Here is a 20280-nt window from a genome sequence, read left to right on the forward strand (position 1 = left end):
GCTCTGGCCCTGTTCAAGCTTGCCACCGACCTCGCATTCCTCCACTTAATCCTAGGGACTATTTCGGACCATACTATGATCAGTCCCGGATACATGTCCCACAGCCTCAACATATCACACTTCATATCTTTTATCAAATCCCCCGAGGTCTTATCCCCCACATCATTCCCACCCAGGTGAATAACTAAGATATCGGGGGCAGCGTCCATGTGTGAATAGTAATGCACTTGGTTGAGCAGCGATCCCCATACCATTCCCCTAATCCCAATCCACCTGACAATGGCATCCTGTCTTGCCAGACCCAATTGTCGACCTTGCGAACGCACTTCCGCCCTCTTAGCTCCCCAAAAAACAAACGAATGCCCCATGATCCAGACGAGGCAAGGAGGGGCCGAATCTGAAAAAGAAAACAACACACAACACCACATAACATCACTTACATAACCAGAGAAGGACGAACATACAACTTGTACCTCCCCGACTTCCACCTACCTATCCGCTGAATGCTGCGCGCTGGGAGGTCCCATTGTGCTGCTTCTGTAGCTGCACCTATCCTAAATGAATGCGCTGCGAACTCCGATGCCCGAAGCCCCAGCACCCCAAGCGCTTTGCGAAAAACTGCGGTGAACTGGTACCTTGACAGCGCTAAGCCATCCCGATGCACCAACAAAACTGCCGGGTCCTCCGGGCGCATGGCCAGGAAACTCCGCAGCAGCCTTACCGGGCACACCGCAGACCCAGCCATCTGGTATAGCACCACATCCGCCCCTTTACCTTCTTGATCCGCTTTTGAGCGTCTCAATTTACAGCAAACCCTATCCTCCAGTAAACACACGTCATGCCTTCGCAACCCATCTGGCTTCTCGCTGAACTGCTCACCAATTCCCCTATTCTAAATGCACCAAAGAATGCCAATGAAAAAGCTGTGGACAGCAACACCGCCTCGTATGCATCCCGACCCACCCGCGGCATTACCTCCACCAACCTTTCCAACAAGGCAAATGACACTGGCCTTCTCGCATCAGGAGGTCTAGGATGCGACCTCCTATAACCTTTTAGGGCCTGCCGAATAACAAAAGCCTTGGTCACATGCTCAACCCCATGACATTTTAACCAAAAGGCGACAGCCGTCAACTGCTTCACCACCGCCGACGGCGAAACCCCCGCCTCAAACAACCTAATTACATACAGAAATAAAACCGGCAACATATCACCTGCACCAGGACTCACTCCCATTTCCTTCAAGAATGCGGCCCAAACATTCCACACAGCCGTGTACGCACTCCAGGTAGATGGCGCCACTGATGATCTCAGAAAGGGCAATGCTGCCCGAACGGCAGGTCCCATAACCGCTGAGGACAAGTATAAGGACGCCGATCCGCCTCCGGTACCAGCTGCTGGAATCTGTCCCACTGAAAACGAGAAAGGGCGTCAGCAACACAATTCCTGACCCCCGGAACATGCACCGCACATAGCCAAACATGACGTTTTAAACATTCCAACACCAAAAAACGCAACACATTCACCACAGGAGGAGAAGATGCTGATTGTGCATTAATACACTGCACGACCGCCATATTGTCACAATGCACTTTTATCTTCTTCTCCTCAAACTCTTCCCCCCATACCACAATACCTACCATGACCGGGAATAGTTCCAACAATGCGAGATTCCTGGTAAACCCCGCTTCAACCCAAGACTCCGGCCACTCATGCGCCATCCAATGGTTCTTAAAAACTGCACCAAAACCCATGGAACCTGACGCGTCAGTAAAGAACTCTAAATCCGCATTGCTCACCCACTCCTCCATCCATATTGACTTTCCATTGTACTGTTCCAAAAACTGCGACCATACCGTTAAATCCGCCCGAAGAGCTCCCGTCAAGCGAATGAAATGCATGGGATGTTTTACCCCCGCCGTAGCAGCCGTCAGGCGGCGGCAAAAGACCCTGCCCATCGGAATTATTCTGCAGGCAAACGCCAGCTTACCCAAAATTGACTGGAGCTGCTTCAGACGAACCTTCCGCAACGATCTAACCTGTTGAACAGTCTGGCGCAAATCTACCAACTTCGCCTGTGGGAGCCTGCACTCCATTGCCACAGAATCCAGTTCAATCCCCAAGAAACTAAGCACTGTCGTCGGCCCTTCTGTCTTCTCATGGGCCAAAGGGACCCCAAAATGAGCTGCTATCCTCTCCATGGTGTGTAACAGAACCGAGCACACCCTAGAGCCCGCCGGCCCTACGCACAAAAAGTCATCTAAGTAGTGGATAATAGTATCCACCCCAGCCTCTGCTCTAACTACCCACTCCAGGAATGTACTAAATGATTCGAAATAGGAGCAGGACAAGGAACAACCCATAGGCAAGCAACAGTCTACATAATAATACCCATCCCAAACACAACCCAACAAGTGAAAAGAATCCGGATGCACCGGCAACAACCTAAAGGCCGCCTCTATGTCCGTCTTGCCCATCAGTGCTCCTTGCCCGCACTTCCTTACCAAATCCACCGCCTTATCAAAAGATACATAAGATACAGATGACATATCCTCGCCTATCCCATCATTCACAGAATCACCATGTGGATAGGACAGGTGATTAGAGATGAGCGAGCACTAAAATGCTCGGGTACTCGTTATTCGAGACGAACTTTTCCCGATGCTCGAGTGCTCGTTTCGAGTAACGAGCCCCATTGAAGTCAATGGGAGACTCGAGCATTTTTCAAGGGGACCAAGGCTCTGCACAGGGAAGCTTGGCCAAACACCTGGGAACCTCAGAAAAGGATGGAAACACCACGGAAATGGACAGGAAACAGCAGGGGCAGCATGCATGGATGCCTCTGAGGCTGCTTAATCGCACCATTATGCCAAAATTATGGGCAACAGCATGGCCATGACAGAGTGACCGAATGAGGCTAGATAGCATCTAAAACATCCAATAATTGACCCTGACACTATAGGGGACGGCATGCAGAGACAGCGGCAGCAGCGGCAGGCTAGAGAGTGGCATGGCAACATACCCTAAATGGACTCAGGCTTCAAACCAATGGGTGGCAGAGAGGAACCAAAGGAGGTGAGCAAGAAGCGCTCAAATAATATCGGTACATGATAAAAGTTTGCCAGTATATTTTGTGGATTACACAGCAGGGTGGCGACAAAGTTAACATGGAAGCCATGAAAACAATCCAAAATTCTGCCTGACACAGCTCGTTTGATAAGGGGACCATGTATGTAGGCAGTGAACTAGTAGTAGATTAAAGGTGCTGCAGTTAAAACTATGTTAGTTGGATCTTGGCATGGAGCTGGCGCTCCGCTGCCAGGCGAGCTTTTGCCAATCCAAGCCCCTGTCTCTAGGCTACTCCCCAAACAGCACTTCTAAGAACCTTTTGTATAAGATCAAGTGTAGTAGCGTTCTTATAAGTTTGGGATATGGCGGGTGAGGGGAATGTAAATATCTGCGCAAGAAGCGCTGAAATAATATCCGTAAATGAAAAAAGTTTTCCAGTATATTTTGTGGCTTACACAGCAGGGTGACGACAAAGTTAACAAGTTTGATGCGGAATGCCCTGTAATAGCTCTTGGGCGGTGTGCCTTTTATCACCTAGGCTCAGCAGTTTGAGCACCGCCTGCTGACGCTTAGCGACGGCACTGCTGCTGTGCCTAGAGCTACCGACTGATGGCGCCATGCCCACGGATGGTAATTCGGAGGAGGAGGTGGAGGAGGGGTGGGAGGAGGAGGAGGCATAGTAGGCCTGAAACACCTGGACCGAGGTAGGCCCCGCAATCCTCTGCGTCGGCAGTATATGACCAGCCCCAGGGTCAGACTCGGTCCCAGCCTGCACCAAGTTAAGTGTAGTAGCGTTCTTATAAGTTTGGAATATGGCGGGTGAGGGGAATGTAAACAGATGCGCAAGAAGCGCTGAAATAATATCCGTAAATGGTAAAAGTTTGCCAGTATATTTTGAGGATTACACAGCAGGGTGGCGACAAAGTTAACAAGTTTGTTGTGGAAGCCATGAAAACAACCCAAAATTCTGCCTGACACAGCACGTTTGATAAGGCGGCCATGTATGGAGGCAGTGAACTAGTAGTAGATTAAAGGTACTGCAGTTAAAACTATGTTAGTTGGTTCTTGGCATGGAGCTGGCGCTCCGCTGCCAGGCGAGCTTTCGCCAATCCAAGCCCCTGTCTCTAGGCTACTCCCCAAACAGCACTTCTAAGAACCTTTTGTATAAGATCAAGTGTAGTAGCGTTCTTATAAGTTTGGAATATGGCGGGTGAGGGGAATGTAAACAGATGCGCAAGAAGCGCTGAAATAATATCCGTAAATGGTAAAAGTTTGCCAGTGTATTTTGTGGATAACACAGCAGGGTGGCGACAAAGTTAACAACTTTGATGTGGAATCCATGAAAACAACCCAAATTTCGTCCTGACACACCTCGTTTGATAAAGGGACGATGTATGGAGGCAGCTATATGGACGACTTTTGGAGGTAGCAATGGAGACAGCGTGTGGAGGCTGCTATGGAGACAATTCAATTTGGATAGTGCCTGTATGTGGCAGTCCAAAAAAGTTTTCAAACCAGAGGAGCAGGTAGGTGGCCCTCCAGAAAAATTGAATAGATTGAGTGCCTGTATGTGGCACTCCCAAAAATTGTTTAAAACAGAGGACCGGGTCGGTGGCCCTCCATAAAAATTAAATGCATAAAGTACTATAGCTAGAGCCAGTGGGCCCTGTCAAAAAATAGCCAGTTTCCTCTGCTTTACTGTACAAAGAGGAGGAGAAGGAGGAAAATGAGGAGGAGGAGGAGTGGATAAATTATTCAGGTTGAGCTTCCTTCACCTGGTGGAGATTGGAAATTAGGAGAAATCCAGGCTTTATTCATCTTAATAAGCGTCAGCCTGTCAGCGCTGTCAGTCGACAGGCGTGTGCGCTTATCGGTGATGATGCCACCAGCTGCACTGAAAACCCGCTCGGACAAGACGCTAGCGGCAGGGCAGGCAAGAACCTCCAAGGCGTACAGCGCCAGTTCGTGCCACATGTCCAGCTTTGAAACCCAGTAGTTGTAGGGAGCTGTGTGATCATTTAGGACGATGGTATGGTCAGCTACGTACTCCCTCACCATCTTTCTGTAAAGATCAGCCCTACTCTGCCGAGACTGGGGACAGGTGACAGTGTCTTGCTGGGGTGACATAAAGCTGGCAAAAGCCTTGTAAAGCGTACCCTTGCCAGTGCTGGACAAGCTGCCTGCTTGCCTACTCTCCCTCGCTACTTGTCCCGCAGAACTACGCACTCTGCCGCTAGCGCTGTCAGAAGGGAAATACTGTTTCAGCTTGTGCACCAGGGCCTGCTGGTATTCATGCATTCTCACACTCCTTTCCTCTCCAGGGATGAGAGTGGAAAGATTTTGCTTGTACCGTGGGTCCAGGAGAGTGAACACCCAGTAATCGGTGCTGGAATAAATTCTTTGAACGCGAGAGTCACGGGATAGGCAGCCTAGCATGAAATCTGCCATATGCGCCAGAGTACCAACGCGTAAGAATTCACTCCCCTCACTGGCCTGACTGTCCATTTCCTCCTCCTCCAACTCCTCCAAATCCTCTTCTTCTGCCCATACACGCTGAACAGTGGAGGACTCAACAATGGTCCCCTCTTGTGTCTCGCCAACATTCTCCTCCTCATCCTCCTCCACCTCCACCTCCTCCGATATGCGCTGAGAAACAGACCTAAGGGTGCTTTGGCTATCAACAAGGGAATCTTCTTCCTCCGTCTCTTGTGAGGAGCGCAAAGCTTCCGACTTCATGCTGACCAGAGAGTTTTTCAACAGGCCAAGCAGCGGGATGGTGAGGCTGATGATGGCGGCATCGCCACTGACCATCTGTGTTGACTCCTCAAAGTTACTCAGCACCTGACAGATATCAGACATCCACGTCCACTCCTCATTGTAGACTTGAGGAAGCTGACTGACCTGACTACCAGTTCTGGTGGAAGTTGACATCTGGCAGTCTACAATCGCTCGGCGCTGCTGGTAAACTCTGGATAACATGGTCAGTGTTGAATTCCACCTCGTGGGCACGTCGCACAACAGTCGGTGAGCGGGCAGTTGGAGGCGGCGCTGCGCTGCCCTGAGAGTGGCAGCATCTGTGCTGGACTTCCTGAAATGCGCACAGATGCGGCGCACCTTCGTGAGCAAATCAGACAGATTGGGGTATGTCTTGAGGAAACGCTGAACTATCAGATTTAACACATGGGCCAGGCATGGCACATGTGTCAGTCTGCCGAGTTGCAGAGCCGCCACCAGGTTACGGCCATTGTCACACACAACCATGCCTGGCTTCAGGTTCAGCGGTGCCAGCCACAGATCAGTCTGCGCCGTGATGCCCTGTAATAGTTCTTGGGCGGTGTGCCTTTTATCGCCTAGGCTCAGCAGTTTGAGCACCGCCTGCTGTCGCTTAGCGACGGCACTGCTGCTGTGCCTAGAGCTAGCGACTGATGGCGCCATGCCCACGGATGGTAGTTCGGAGGAGGAGGTGGAGGAGGGGTGGGAGGAGGAGGCATAGTAGGCCTGAAACACCTGGACCGAGGTAGGCCCCGCAATCCTCGGTGTCGGCAGTATATGACCAGCCGCAGGGTCAGACTCGGTCCCAGCCTCCACCAAGTTAACCCAATGTGCCGTCAGCGATATATAGTGGCCCTGCCCGGCAGCACTCGTCCACGTGTCCGTGCTGGTGACACGTGCTGGTGCAGGGCTGGGACGGCACATCGGGAAAAGTAGTGGCGGCTGGGGACCGAATACCGAGGGGCGGCCGCCGCCATGAGGCTGCGAAAGGCCTCGGTCTCTACTAGCCTATAGGGCAGCATCTCCAGGCTTAGCAATCTGGAGATGTGCACATTAAGGGCTTGGGCGTGCGGGTGGGTTGCACTATATTTGCGTTTCCGCTCCAGCGTCTGGGGTATGGAGAGCTGAACGCTGGTGGATGCTGTGGAGGATCGTGGAGGCGACGATGGGGTTTTTGTGGCAGGGTCCTGGGCAGGGGGCTGACTATCAGCTGACACAGGGGAAGGAGCAGTGGTGTGCACGGCCGGAGGTGAACGGGCTTGGTGCCACTGATTCGGGTGTTTAGCATTCATATGCCTGCGCATACTGGTGGTAGTTAAGCTATTAGTGGTGGAACCCCTGCTGATCCTGGTTTGGCAAATGTGGCACACCACAGTCCGTCGGTCACCCGGTGTTTCCTTAAAGAAACTCCAGACTTCTGAAAATCTAGCCCTCGCCGCAGGAGCCCTCGCCACGGGAGCTTCACTAGTTGACACATTTGGCGCTGATGCACCAGCTCTGGCCCTGCCTCTCCGTCTGGCCCCACCACTGCCTCTTCCAACCTGTTCTGGTCGAGGACTCTCCTCCGTCTCAGAAGCACTGTGTTCACCCGGCCTCTCAACCCAGCTTGGGTCTGTCACCTCATCATCCTCCGATCCCTCAGTCTGCTCCCCCCTCGGACTTCCTGCCCTGACAACAACTTCCCCACTGTCTGACAACCGTGTCTCCTCATCGTCGGACACCTCTTTACACACTTCTTCCAGTACGTCAACAAGGTCATCATCACCCACAGACTGCGACTGGTGGAAAACCTGGGCATCGGAAAATTGCTCATCAGCAACCGGACAAGTGGTTTGTGACTGTGGGAAGGGTCCAGAAAACAGTTCCTCAGAGTATGCCGGTTCAAATGGCAAATTTTGCTGGGAGGGGGCAGACTGGGGGGGGAGGAGGCTGAGGTGCAGGAGCTGGAGGAGTGCCGATTTCGGTGACATGGGTGGACTGCGTGGAAGACTGACTGGTGGACAAATTGCTCGAAGCATTGTCGGCAATCCACGACATCACCTGTTCGCACTGTTCTGGCCTCAACAGTGCTCTACCACGAGTCCCAGTAACTTCAGACATGAACCTAGGGAGTGTAGCTCTGCGGCGTTTCCCTGCTCCCTCATAAGCAGGTGGTGTCTCACCCCGCCCAGGACCACGGCCTCTGACCCCTGCAGTAGTTGGACGCCCACGTCCCCGCCCTCGTCCTCTACCCCTAGCCCTCGGGTTAAACATTTTGAAAATGAGAGGTATAACTTTAATTTTTTTTTTTACTTTTTTTTGTGTTTTTTTTTTTTTTTGTGTGTTTTTTAGTTTTTAAAACCAAACGATGCTATCCTATTGCTATGGCTATTTTCTAGCCAAGTATGAAAGCACACTGCTATGCCAGATGAGATGACACTGAGTTATGAAAAAAATAAACGTAAAATAAAAAAGGAAATGGCAGACTGTGCCTAATTGAAATCCAACCCCGGGCCCTAATAAATTTTCCCACTTCGGTCTTTGCGATGGAGAGGTGCGTCACTAAGCGCAAAACACAGTGGTCGCAAGTCTCACTCCTAATTGCTCACAATTTGCTAGTAGATGCACTGCAGCAATGACAGCCCCCAGCAGATCAACCAGAAATCAAATATATATAACGCTACTGAAGGCGTAATTAAGCCGTTTGGATTCTCCTACGGCTATTTTCTAGCCAAGTATTACAGCACACTACTATGCAAGATGAGATGACACTGAGTTATTAAAAAAATAAACGTAAAATAAAAAGAAACTGCCAGACTCTGCCTAATTGAAAACAAACCCCTAATAAATTTTCCCACTTTGGTGTTTGAGATGGATATGTGTGTCACTAAGAGCTAAACACAACGGTAGCAAGTCCCCCTGCTAATTCCTCACAATATGGTACTAGCTGCACTACTAGTGCCAGCAAGCCCAGCCACAAGCAAATAAAAAAAAAAGGATAACGTTATTGTAGCCCTAAGAAGGGCTGTTGGGTTGTTGTAGAATCACTCCTGCCTAACTCTATTCTAATAGAACACCCTAACGCTTTCCCTGACCAGCAGCAGCTCTCTCCCTAGCGGCATCCAGACAGAGAATGATCCGAGCAGCGCGGGCAGCGGCTAGTCTATCCCAGGGTCACCTGATCTGGCCAGCCAACCACTGCTATCGACGTGTAAGGGTACCACGTCATGCTGGGTGGAGTGCAGAGTCTCCTGGCTTGTGATTGGCTCTGTTTCTGGCCGCCAAAAAGCAAAACGGCGGGAGCTGCCATTTTCTCGAGCGGGCGAAATACTCGTCCGAGCAACGAGCAGTTACGAGTACGCTAATGCTCGATCGAGCATCAAGCTCGGACGAGTATGTTCGCTCATCTCTACAGGTGATGGATCAATCTAAACTTATTGGGCTCCTTCTTGGGCACCACGCCCAAAGGCGATACCCGTAAATACGGCCAAGGAGGGGCCCGAAACGGGCCCCCCATCCTCCCCAAAGCCACTTCTTTTCTTAATTTCTCCCCCACTACTCCCGGATGCTGTAAGGCGGACTTCAAATTCCCCCCACCCTGACGATCAAATCTGTGCTCACCCGGGATACGAAAACCAAACTGAAAGCCCTCCTGTAACAAAACCGCTGCCCTCCTATTCGGGTACTTATTTAGCCACGGCAGCATGCGCTCTAGGTTCACTGGCGTCCTCCCCTTTTCGCGCAGGCTCCGCGGCACCCGGTCGCTGTCGCTTAAAACATCTATTGTATCCGTGATTACCCCCACAGTGGGAGCATTCGTGCTTGAACCTGCATGTATTAGCAAATCGGCAGGCGCCTTCATTGAATTGCCAGCAGCATCCTGGCCTTGTCCCTCCCGCGGGCGCTTCCTGCTGCTGACCTGCTCTAGGGGGGCCCGCCCCCCCGCTATTCCGAAAGGGCTGCTGCCCCACCTTTGCCGCAGTCATCAAACTCATCCATAAGTCAATGTCTTTCTGGTCCCAACGCAAGGAAGGTCTAATAGCTTTTTGTTGGCAGAACTTCTCGTCATACCGGAGCCAAGCTAGTCCGCCATACAACCTATACGCTTCACCAATCGTATCCATATACTTAAAAAGAGCCGAACAATGCTCCGGCGTCTTTTCTCCAATAATGCTGGCCAAGATCGCGAACGCCTGCCACCAATTCGAAAAAGAGCGAGGGATTAAGCGGTAACGGCGCTTCTCCTCATCCTCCTTCTTATTGTCGTCAGGCCTTCCCCGATCGAGGTTAAACTTTTCCAAAGGCAGCAATGCCCCCCCCCCTACCCCGCTCCTGGCCTAAGGAAACCATTGGTGATGGTAATAAGCCCTGCGCCGATGCACCTGACAGGGCCGCGCTCCTGGTCTGCCTTCTCCCTCTGCTCAGCATCTGAGGCGAGGACGCAGCCGCCGCTCCAGCATCTCTCCCCCGGCTGTCCACGCTTCCCCCCCGCCGCCCGACTACTTCCTGCCGAGCCCGCGCTAGCGCGAGCCGTTTCCTCTTCTCCACTCTGCTGCCGGCGCCGCGCTGCACGTGGCGACGGACTTGGGCGCTCCGGAGGCCTCGTCCTCCGTGCGCGCTGCCACGTGGTACCTGCTGTCTGTGCTCCTGCCCCCGGACCATCCGTCCCCGCTGATGGCATCAAGGCTGCCTGCAGCTGCTCCGACACCCATTCCGGCCCGTGCTCCTCCGCGGCAGCCCGCATCAGCTCCTGTAGGTGTTGCGCCATCTTGATCAGGCGCCGGGGGTCCAAGAGGAAGTCGCACCGGTAAGGCCGACGCTTTTATCCTAAACTCCCCTCCCCTATCCTGACCTCACTTCCTAACTTACTACCCCAACCCCTAACCCCTCCCTAACCTCAAACCCGGCCCAATTTCCCTCAGGTCAAGGCGGGCATACAGATACGACTCCGCCTGACCTCCTGCCTTTTTCTAACTTCATAGTCAAAAATTTATACGAGAAGGGAATATCAACTATAGGACAAGCCCTATTAGCACCAGAAACAGATGCTTTTACAAAATTAACACTACAACATCTGGTTAAAACCTTTGAAGAGACCTCTGCAAGGTTTAAGACTAGAGATGAGCGAACATACTCGTCCGAGCTTGATGCTGGTTGGAGCATTAGCGTACTCGAAACTGCTCGTTGCTCGGACGAATACTTCGCCCGCTCGAGAAAATGGCATCTCCCGCCGTTGTGATTTTTGGCGGCCAGAAACAGAGCCAATCACAAGCCAGGAGACTCTGCACTCCACCCAGCATGACGTGGTACCCTTACACGTCGATAGCAGTGGTTGGCTGGCCAGATCAGGTGACCCTGGAATAGACTAGCCCCTGCCTGCGCTGCTCGGATCATTCTGTGTCTGGATGCCGCTAGGGAGAGAGCTGCTGCTGGTCAGGGAAAGAGTTAGGGTGTTCTATTAGAATAGTGTTAGGCAGGAGTGATTCTACAAGAACCCAACAGCCCTTCTTAGGGCTACAATAACGTTATACATTTTTTTTTTGTTTGCTTGTGGCTGGGCTTGCTGGCACTAGTAGTGCAGCTAGTACCATATTGTGAGGAATTTGCTGGGAGACCTGCGACCGTTGTGTTTAGCTCTTAGTGACACGCATATCCGCCTCAAACACCGAAGTGGGACAATTTATTAGGGGTTTGATTAGAATTAGGCAGAGTCTGCTGATTTTTTTTTTTTTTTACCTTTATTTCATTTTATAGCTCAAACTCATCAGGCACAGCACAAAATCCAGTTGTGTGCTGTCAGTGTAGGTTAGAAACTAGCCATAGCAATAGGATAGCATCGTTTTGTTAAAAAAAATACAAAACTAAAAAAAAATAAACACAATTTTTTTTTTTTTTCAAGTTTACACTTTAATTTTGAAAATGTTTAACCCGAGGGCTAGGGGTAGAGGACGAGGGCGTGGACGTGGGCGTCCAACTACTGCAGGGGTCAGAGGCCGTGGTCCTGGGCGGGGTGAGACACCACCTGCTGATGAGGGAGCAGGGGAACGCCACAGAGGTACACTCCCTAGGTTCATCATGTCTCAAGTTACTGGGACTCGTGGTAGAGCACTGTTGAGGCCAGAACAGTGCGAACAGGTGATGTCGTGGATTGCCGACAATGCTTCTAGCCATTTGTCCACCAGTCAGTCTTCCACGCAGTCCACCCATGTCACCGAAATCGGCACTCCTCCAGCTCCTCCACCTCAGCCTCCTTCCCCCCAGTCTGCCCCAGTCTGCCCCCTCCCACCAAAATTTGGCATTTGAACCGGCATACTCTGAGGAACTGTTTTCTGGACCCTTCCCACAGTCACAAACCACTTGTCCTGCTGCTGAGCTATTTTCCGATGCCCAGGTTTTCCACCAGTCGCAGTCTGTGGGTGATGATGACATTATTCACGTAGTGGAAGAAGTGTGTAAAGAGGTGTCGGACGATGAGGAGACACGGTTGTCAGACAGTGGTGAAGTTGCTGTCAGGGCAGGAAGTCCGAGGGGGGAGCAGACTGAGGGATAGGAAGATGATGAGGTGACAGACCCAAGCTGGGTTGATAGGCCGGGTGAACACAGTGCTTCTGAGATGGAGGCGAGTCCTATAGCAGAACAGGTTGGAAGAGGCAGTGGTGGGGCCAGACGGAGAGGCAGGGCCAGAGCTGGTGCATCAGCGCCAAATGTTGCCCGTAGTCAAGCTCCCGTGGCGAGGGCTAGATTTTCAGAAGTCTGGAGGTTCTTTAAAGAAACACCGGATGACCGACGGACTGTGGTGTGCAACCTTTGCCAAACCAGGATCAGCAGGGGTTCCACCACTACTAGCTTAACTACCACCAGTATGCGCAGGCATCTGAATGCTAAACACCCCACTCAATGGCACCAAGCCCGTTCACCTCCGGCCGGGCAAACCACTGCTCCTTCCCCTGTGTCATCTGCTAGTCAGCCCCCTGCCCAGGACCCTGGCCCAAACACCTCCCGTGCGAAAACCCCATCTTCGCCTCCACGATCCTCCACAGCATCCACCAGTGTTCAGCTCTCCATACCCCAGACGCTGGAGCGCAAAAGGAGGTATAGCGCAACCCACCCACATGCCCAAGCCCTCAACGTCCACATCTCCAAGTTGCTTAGCCTGAAAATGTTGCCCTATAGGCTGGTAGAGACCGAGGCCTTTCGAAACCTCATGGCGGCGGCCGCCCCTCGGTATTCGGTCCCCAGCCGCCACTACTTTTCCCGATGTGCCGTCCCAGCCCTGCACAAGCACGTGTCAGAGAACATCCTCCGTGCCCTGACCAACGCCGTTTCTGACAAGGTCCACCTGACCACGGACACGTGGATGAGTGCTGCCGGGCAGGGCCACTATATATCGCTGACGGCACATTGGGTTAACTTGGTGGAGGCTGGGACCGAGTCTGACCCTGCGGCTGGACATATACTGCCGACGCCGAGGATTGCGGGGCCTACCTCGGTCCAGGTCTCAAAGGCCTACTATGCCTCCTCCTCCTCCCACCCCTCCTCCACCTCCTCCTCTGAATTACCATCCGTGGGCATGGCGCCATCAGTCGGTAGCTATAGGCACAGCAGCAGTGCCATCGCTAAGCGACAGCAGGCGGTGCTCAAACTGCTGAGCCTAGGCGATAAAAGGCACACCGCCCAAGAGTTATTACAGGGCATCACGGCGCAGACTGATCTGTGGCTGGCACCGCTGAACCTGAAGCCAGGCATGGTTGTGTGTGACAACGGCCGTAACCTGGTGGCAGCTCTGCAACTCGGCAGACTGACACATGTGCCATGCCTGGCCCATGTGTTAAATCTCATAGTTCAGCGTTTCCTCAAGACATACCCCAATCTGTCTGATTTGCTCACGAAGGTGCGCCACATCTGTGCGCATTTCAGGAAGTCCAGCACAGATGCTGCCACTCTCAGGGCAGCGCAGCGCCGCCTCCAACTGCCCGCTCACCGACTGTTGTGCGACGTGCCCACGAGGTGGAATTCAACACTAACCATGTTATCCAGAGTTTACCAGCAGCGCAGAGCGATTGTAGACTGCCAGATGTCAACTTCCACCAGAACTGGTAGTCAGGTCAGTCAGCTTCCTCAAGTCTACAATGAGGAGTGGACGTGGATGTCTGATATCTGTCAGGTGCTGAGTAACTTTGAGGAGTCAACACAGATGGTCAGTGGCGATGCCGCCATCATCAGCCTCACCATCCCGCTGCTTGGCCTGTTGAAAAACTCTCTGGTCAGCATGAAGTCGGAAGCTTTGCGCTCGTCACAAGAGACGGGGGAAGAAGATTCCCTTGTTGATAGCCAAAGCACCTTTAGGTCTGTTTCTCAGCGCATATCGGAGGAGGTAGAGGAGGATGAGGAGGAAGAGGAGGAGAATGTTGGCGAGACAGAAGAGGGACCATTGTTCAGTCCTTCACTGTTCAGCGTGTATGGGCAGAAGAAGAGGAGTTGGAGGAGTTGGAGGAGGAGGAAATGGACAGTCAGGCCTGTCCTTCCTTGCCATTCTCTACTTCCTAGAAAGGTGTCAGGACACACAGGACATGGCAGCTCGCTGTGTATGGGGGGTGTAGTCACAGAGAGGTCAGAGCACCCATGCTGACCCCTGACCACTGCTGGCTATGATAGAAAGGTGTCAGAACACAGGACATGGCAGCTCGCTGTGTATGGGGGTGTAGTCACAGAGGGGTCAGAGCTCCCATGCTGACCCCTGACCACTGCTGGCTATGATAGAAAGGTGTCAGAACACAGGACATGGCAGCTCGCTGTGTATGGGGGTGTAGTCACAGAGGGGTCAGAGCTCCCATGCTGAACCCTGACCACTGCTGGCTATGATAGAAAGGTGTCAGGACACAGGACATGGCAGCTCGCTGTGTATGGGGGTGTAGTCACAGAGGGGTCAGAGCGCCCATGCTGACCCCTGACCACTGCTGGCTATGATAGAAAGGTGTAAGGACACACAGGAAATGGCAGCTCGCTGTGTATGGGGGGTGTAGTCACAGAGGGGTCAGAGCACCCATGCTGACCACTGACCACTGCTGGCTATGATAGAAAGGTGTCAGGACACAGGACATAGCAGCTCGCTGTGTATGGGGGGTGTAGTCACAGAGGGGTCGGAGTGCCCATGCTTACCACTGACCACTGCTGGCTATGATAGAATGGTTTCAGGACAAAGGACATGGCAGCTCCCTGTGTATGGGGGGTGTAGTCACAAAGGGGTGACAGCGCCCATGCTGACCCCTGACCACTGCTGGATATGATAGAAAGGTGTCAGGACACACAGGACATGGCAGCTCCCTGTGTATGGGGGGTGTATTAACAGAGAGGTCAGAGCACCCATGCTGACCCCTTACCACTGCGGGCTATGATAGAAAGGTGTCAGGACACAGGACATGGCAGCTCGCTGTGTATGGGGGGTGTAGTCACAGTGTGGCCAGAGTGCCCATGCTGACCCCTGACCACTGCTGGCTATGATAGAAAGGTGTGTATGGGGAATGTATTAACAGAGAGGTCAGAGCACCCATGCTGACCCCTGACCACTGCAGGCTATGATAGAAAGGTGTCAGGACACAGGACATGGCAGCTCGCTGTGTATGGGGGGTGTAGTCACAGAGTGGTCAGAGCGGCCATGCTGACCCCTGACCACTGCTGGCTATGATAGAATGGTGTCAGGACACAGGGCATGGCAGCTCCCTGTGTATGGGGGGTGTAGTCACAGAAGGGTCAGAGCATAAATGCTGAGCCCTGACCTCTGCTGGCTATAATAGAAAGGTGTCAGGACACAGGATATGGCAGCGCATTGTGTATGGGGGTGTAGTCATAGAGGGGTCGGAGCACCCATGCTGACCCCTGACCACTGCTGGCTATGATAGAAAGGTGTCAGGACACACAGGACATGGCAGCTCGCTGTGTATGGGGGGTGTAAACATCTACAATCTTGAGACTGTCCACATCACTGATATCTTCTCCTCATCTACAATCCTGAGACTGTCCTCATCACTGATATCTTCCTCCTCATCTACAATCCTGAGACTGTCCCCATCACTGATATCTTCTCCTCATCTACAATCCTGAGACTGTCCTCATCACTGATATCTTCTCCTCATCTACAATCCTGAGACTGTCCCCATCACTGATATCTTGTCCTCATCTACAATCCTGAGACTGTCCTCATCACTGATATCTTGTCCTCATCTATAATCCTGAGACTGTCCTCATCACTGATATCTTCTCCTCATCTACAATCCTGAGACTGTCCTCATCACTGATATCTTCTCCTCATCTACAATCCTGAGACTCTCCACATCACTGATATCTTCCTCCTCATCTACAATCCTGAGACCGTCCCCATCACTGATATCTTCCCCCTCATCTACAATCCTGAGACTTTCCACATCACTGATATCTTCCCCCTCATCTACAAACCTGAAACTGTCCCCATCACTGATTTCTTCTCCTCATCTACAATCCTGAGACTGTCCCCATCACTGATATCTTCCTCCTCATCTACAACCCTAAGACTGTCCACATCACTGATATCTTCCTCCTCATCTACAATCCTGAGACCGTCCCCATCACTGATATCTTCCCCCTCATCTACAAACCTGAGACTGTCCCCATCACTGATTTCTTCTCCTCATCTACAATCCTGAGACTGTCCTCATCACTGATATCTTCCCCTTCCTCATCTACAATACTGAGATTGTCCCCATCACTGATATCTTCCTCCTCATCTACAATCCAGAGACTGTCCACATCACTGATATCTTCTCCTCATCTACAATCCAGAGACTGTCCTCATCACTGATATCTTCCTCCTCATCTACAATCCTGAGACTGTCCACATCACTGATATCTTCTCCTCATCTACAATCCAGAGACTGTCCTCATCACTGATATTTTCCTCCTCATCTACAATCCTGAGACTGTCCTCATCACTGATATCTTCCTCCTCATCTACAATCCTGAGACTGTCCCCATCACTGATATCTTCTCCTCATCTACAATCCTGAGACTGTCCCCATCACTGATATCTTCCTCTATCATCTACAATCCTGAGACTGTCCCCATCACTGATATCTTCTCCTCATCTACAATCCTGAGACTGTCCCCATCACTGATATCTTCTCCTCATCTACAATCCTGAGACTGTCCACATCACTGATATCTTCTCCTCATCTACAATCCTGAGACTGTCCTCATCAAGGATATCTTGTCCTCATCTACAATCCTGAGACTCTCCACATCACTGATATCTTCCTCCTCATCTACAATCCTGAGACTGTCCTCATCACTGATATCTTCCTCTATCATCTACAATCCTGAGACTGTCCTCATCACTGATATCTTCTCCTCATCTACAATCCTGAGACTGTCCCCATCACTGATATCTTCTCCTCATCTACAATCCTGAGACTGTCCACATCACTGATATCTTCTCCTCATCTACAATCCTGAGACTGTCCTCATCAAGGATATCTTGTCCTCATCTACAATCCTGAGACTCTCCACATCACTTATATCTTCCTCCTCATCTACAATCCTGAGACCGTCCCCATCATTGATATCTTCTCCTCATCTACAATCCTGAGACTGTCCTTATCACTGATATCTTCCCCCTCCTTATCTACAATACTGAGATTGTCCCCATCACTGATATCTTCCTCCTCATCTACAATCCTGAGACTGTCCACATCACTGATATCTTCTCCTCATCTACAATCCAGAGACTGTCCTCATCACTGATATCTTCCTCCTCATCTACAATCCTGAGACTGTCCACATTACTGATATCTTCTACTCATCTACAATCCTGAGACTGTCCCCATCATTGATATCTTCTCCTCATCTACAATCCTGAGACTGTCCTTATCACTGATATCTTCCCCCTCCTTATCTACAATACTGAGATTGTCCCCATCACTGGTATCTTCCTCCTCATCTACAATCCTGAGACTGTCCACATCACTGATATCTTCTCCTCATCTACAATCCAGAGACTGTCCTCATCACTGATATCTTCCTCCTCATCTACAATCCTGAGACTGTCCACATTACTGATATCTTCTACTCATCTACAATCCTGAGACTGTCCTCATCACTGATATCTTCTCCTCATCTACAATCCAGAGACTGTCCTCATCACTGATATTTTCCTCCTCATCTACAATCCTGAGATTGTCCTCATCACTGATATCTTCCTCCTCATCTACATTCCAGAGACTGTCCACATCACTGATATCTTCTCCTCATCTACAATCCAGAGACTGTCCTCATCACTGATATCTTCCTCCTCATCTACAATCCTGAGACTGTCCTCATCACTGATATCTTCCTCCTCATCTACAATCCTGAGACTGTGCTCATCACTGATATCTTCTCCTCATCTACAATCCTGAGACTGTCCACATCACTGATATCTTCCCCCTCCTCATCTACAATCCTGAGACTGTCCTCATCACTGATATCTTCTCCTCATCTACAATCCTGAGACTGTTCCCATCACTGACATCTTCTCCTCATCTACAATCCTGAGACTGTCCTCATCACTGATATCTTCCTCCTCATCTACAATCCAGAAACTGTCCACATCAATGATATCTTCTCCTCATCTACAATCCTGAGACTGTCCTCATCACTAACATCTTCTCCTCATCTACAATCCTGAGACTGTCCCCATCACTGATATCTTCTCCTCATCTACAATCCTGAGACTGTCCTCATCACTGATATCTTCCCCCTCATCTACAATCCTGAGACTGTCCTCATCAATTATATCTTCTCCTCCACATCTACAATCCTGAGACTGTCCACATCACTGATATCTTCTCCTCCTCATCTACAATCCTGAGACTGTCCCCATCACTGATATCTTCTCCTCATCTACAATCCTGAGACTGTCCACATCACTGATATCTTCCTCCTCATCTACAATCCTGAGACTGTCCCCATCAATGATATCTCCTCCTCATCTACAATCCTCAGCCTGTCCACATCACTGATATCTTCCTCCTCATCTACAATCCTGAGACTTTCCCCATCACTGATATCTCCTCCTCATCTACAATCCTCAGCCTGTCCAAATCACTGATATCTTCCTCCTCATCTACAATCCTGAGACTTTCCCCATCACTGATATCTTCTCCTCATCTACAATCCTGAGACTGTCCCCATCACTGATATCTCCTACTCATCTACAATCCTGAGACTGTCCCCATCACTGATATCTTCCTCCTCATCTACAATCCTGAGACTGTCCCCATCACTGATATCTTCTCCTCATCTACAATCCTGAGACTTTCCTCATCACTGATATCTTCCTCCTCATCTACAATCCAGAGACTGTCCACATCAATGATATATTCCTCGTCTTCAACTACAATCCTGAGACTGTCCTCATCAATAATATCTTCTCCTCATCTTCAATCCTGAGACTGTCCTCATCACTGATATCTTCCTCCTCATCTATAACCCTGAGACTGTCCCCAACAATGATATCTTCGTCCTCATCTACAATCCTGAGATTGTCCCCATCACTGATATCTTCTCCTCATCTACAATCCTGAGACTGTCCCCATCACTGATATCTTCTCCTCATCTACAATCCTGAGACTGTCCTCATCAATGATATCTTCCTCCTCATCTAAAATCTTGAGACTGTCCCCATCAATGATATCTTCCTCCTCATCTAAAATCTTGAGACTGTCCCCATCAATAATATATATTCCTCCTCATCTACAATCCTGAGACTGTCCACATCACTTATATCTTCTCCTCATTTACAATCCTGAGATTGTCGTCATCAATGATATCTTCTCCTCATCTACAATCCTGAGACTGTCCTCATCACTGATATCTTCTCCTCATCTACAATCCTGAGACTGTTCCCATCACTGACATCTTCTCCTCATCTACAATCCTGAGACTGTCCTCATCACTGATATCTTCCTCCTCATCTACAATCCTGAGACTGTCCCCATCACTGATATCTCCTCCTCATCTACAGTCCTGAGACTGTCCTCATCACTGATATCTTCTCCTCATCTACAATCCTGAAACTGTCCACATCACTGATATCTTCTCCTCATCTACAATCCTGAGATTTTCCACATCACTGATATCTTCCTCCTCATCTACAATCCTGAGACTGTCCCCATCACTGATATCTTCTCCTCATCTACAATCCTGAGACTGTCCTCATCACTGATTTCTTCTCCTCATCTACAATCCTGAGACTGTCCACATCAATGATATCTTCCTCCTCATCTACAATCCTGAGACTGTCCCCATCACTGATATCTCCTCCTCATCTACAGTCCTGAGACTGTCCTCATCACTGATATCTTCTCCTCATCTACAATCCTGAAACTGTCCACATCACTGATATCTTCTCCTCATCTACAATCCTGAGACTGTCCTCATCACTGATATCTT

At 50.6% G+C, this 20280-nt stretch overlaps 1 protein-coding gene across 1 annotated transcript in view; it reads left to right on the forward strand.

Moving 5' to 3' along the window:
* Nucleotides 1-1641: 1641 nt before the first annotated feature.
* Nucleotides 1642-20280, forward strand: part of LOC140065249 (hemicentin-1-like) — a 366504-nt gene continuing 347865 nt past the window's right edge. The window contains exon 1 of the mRNA XM_072112848.1: nucleotides 1642-2041. Coding sequence (XP_071968949.1) covers nucleotides 1642-2041 — 400 coding nt within the window. The remainder of the gene's footprint in view (nucleotides 2042-20280) is intronic.

The sequence above is a fragment of the Engystomops pustulosus genome, chromosome 6 (genome assembly GCF_040894005.1).
Source record: "Engystomops pustulosus chromosome 6, aEngPut4.maternal, whole genome shotgun sequence".
Lineage (NCBI taxonomy): Eukaryota > Metazoa > Chordata > Amphibia > Anura > Leptodactylidae > Engystomops > Engystomops pustulosus.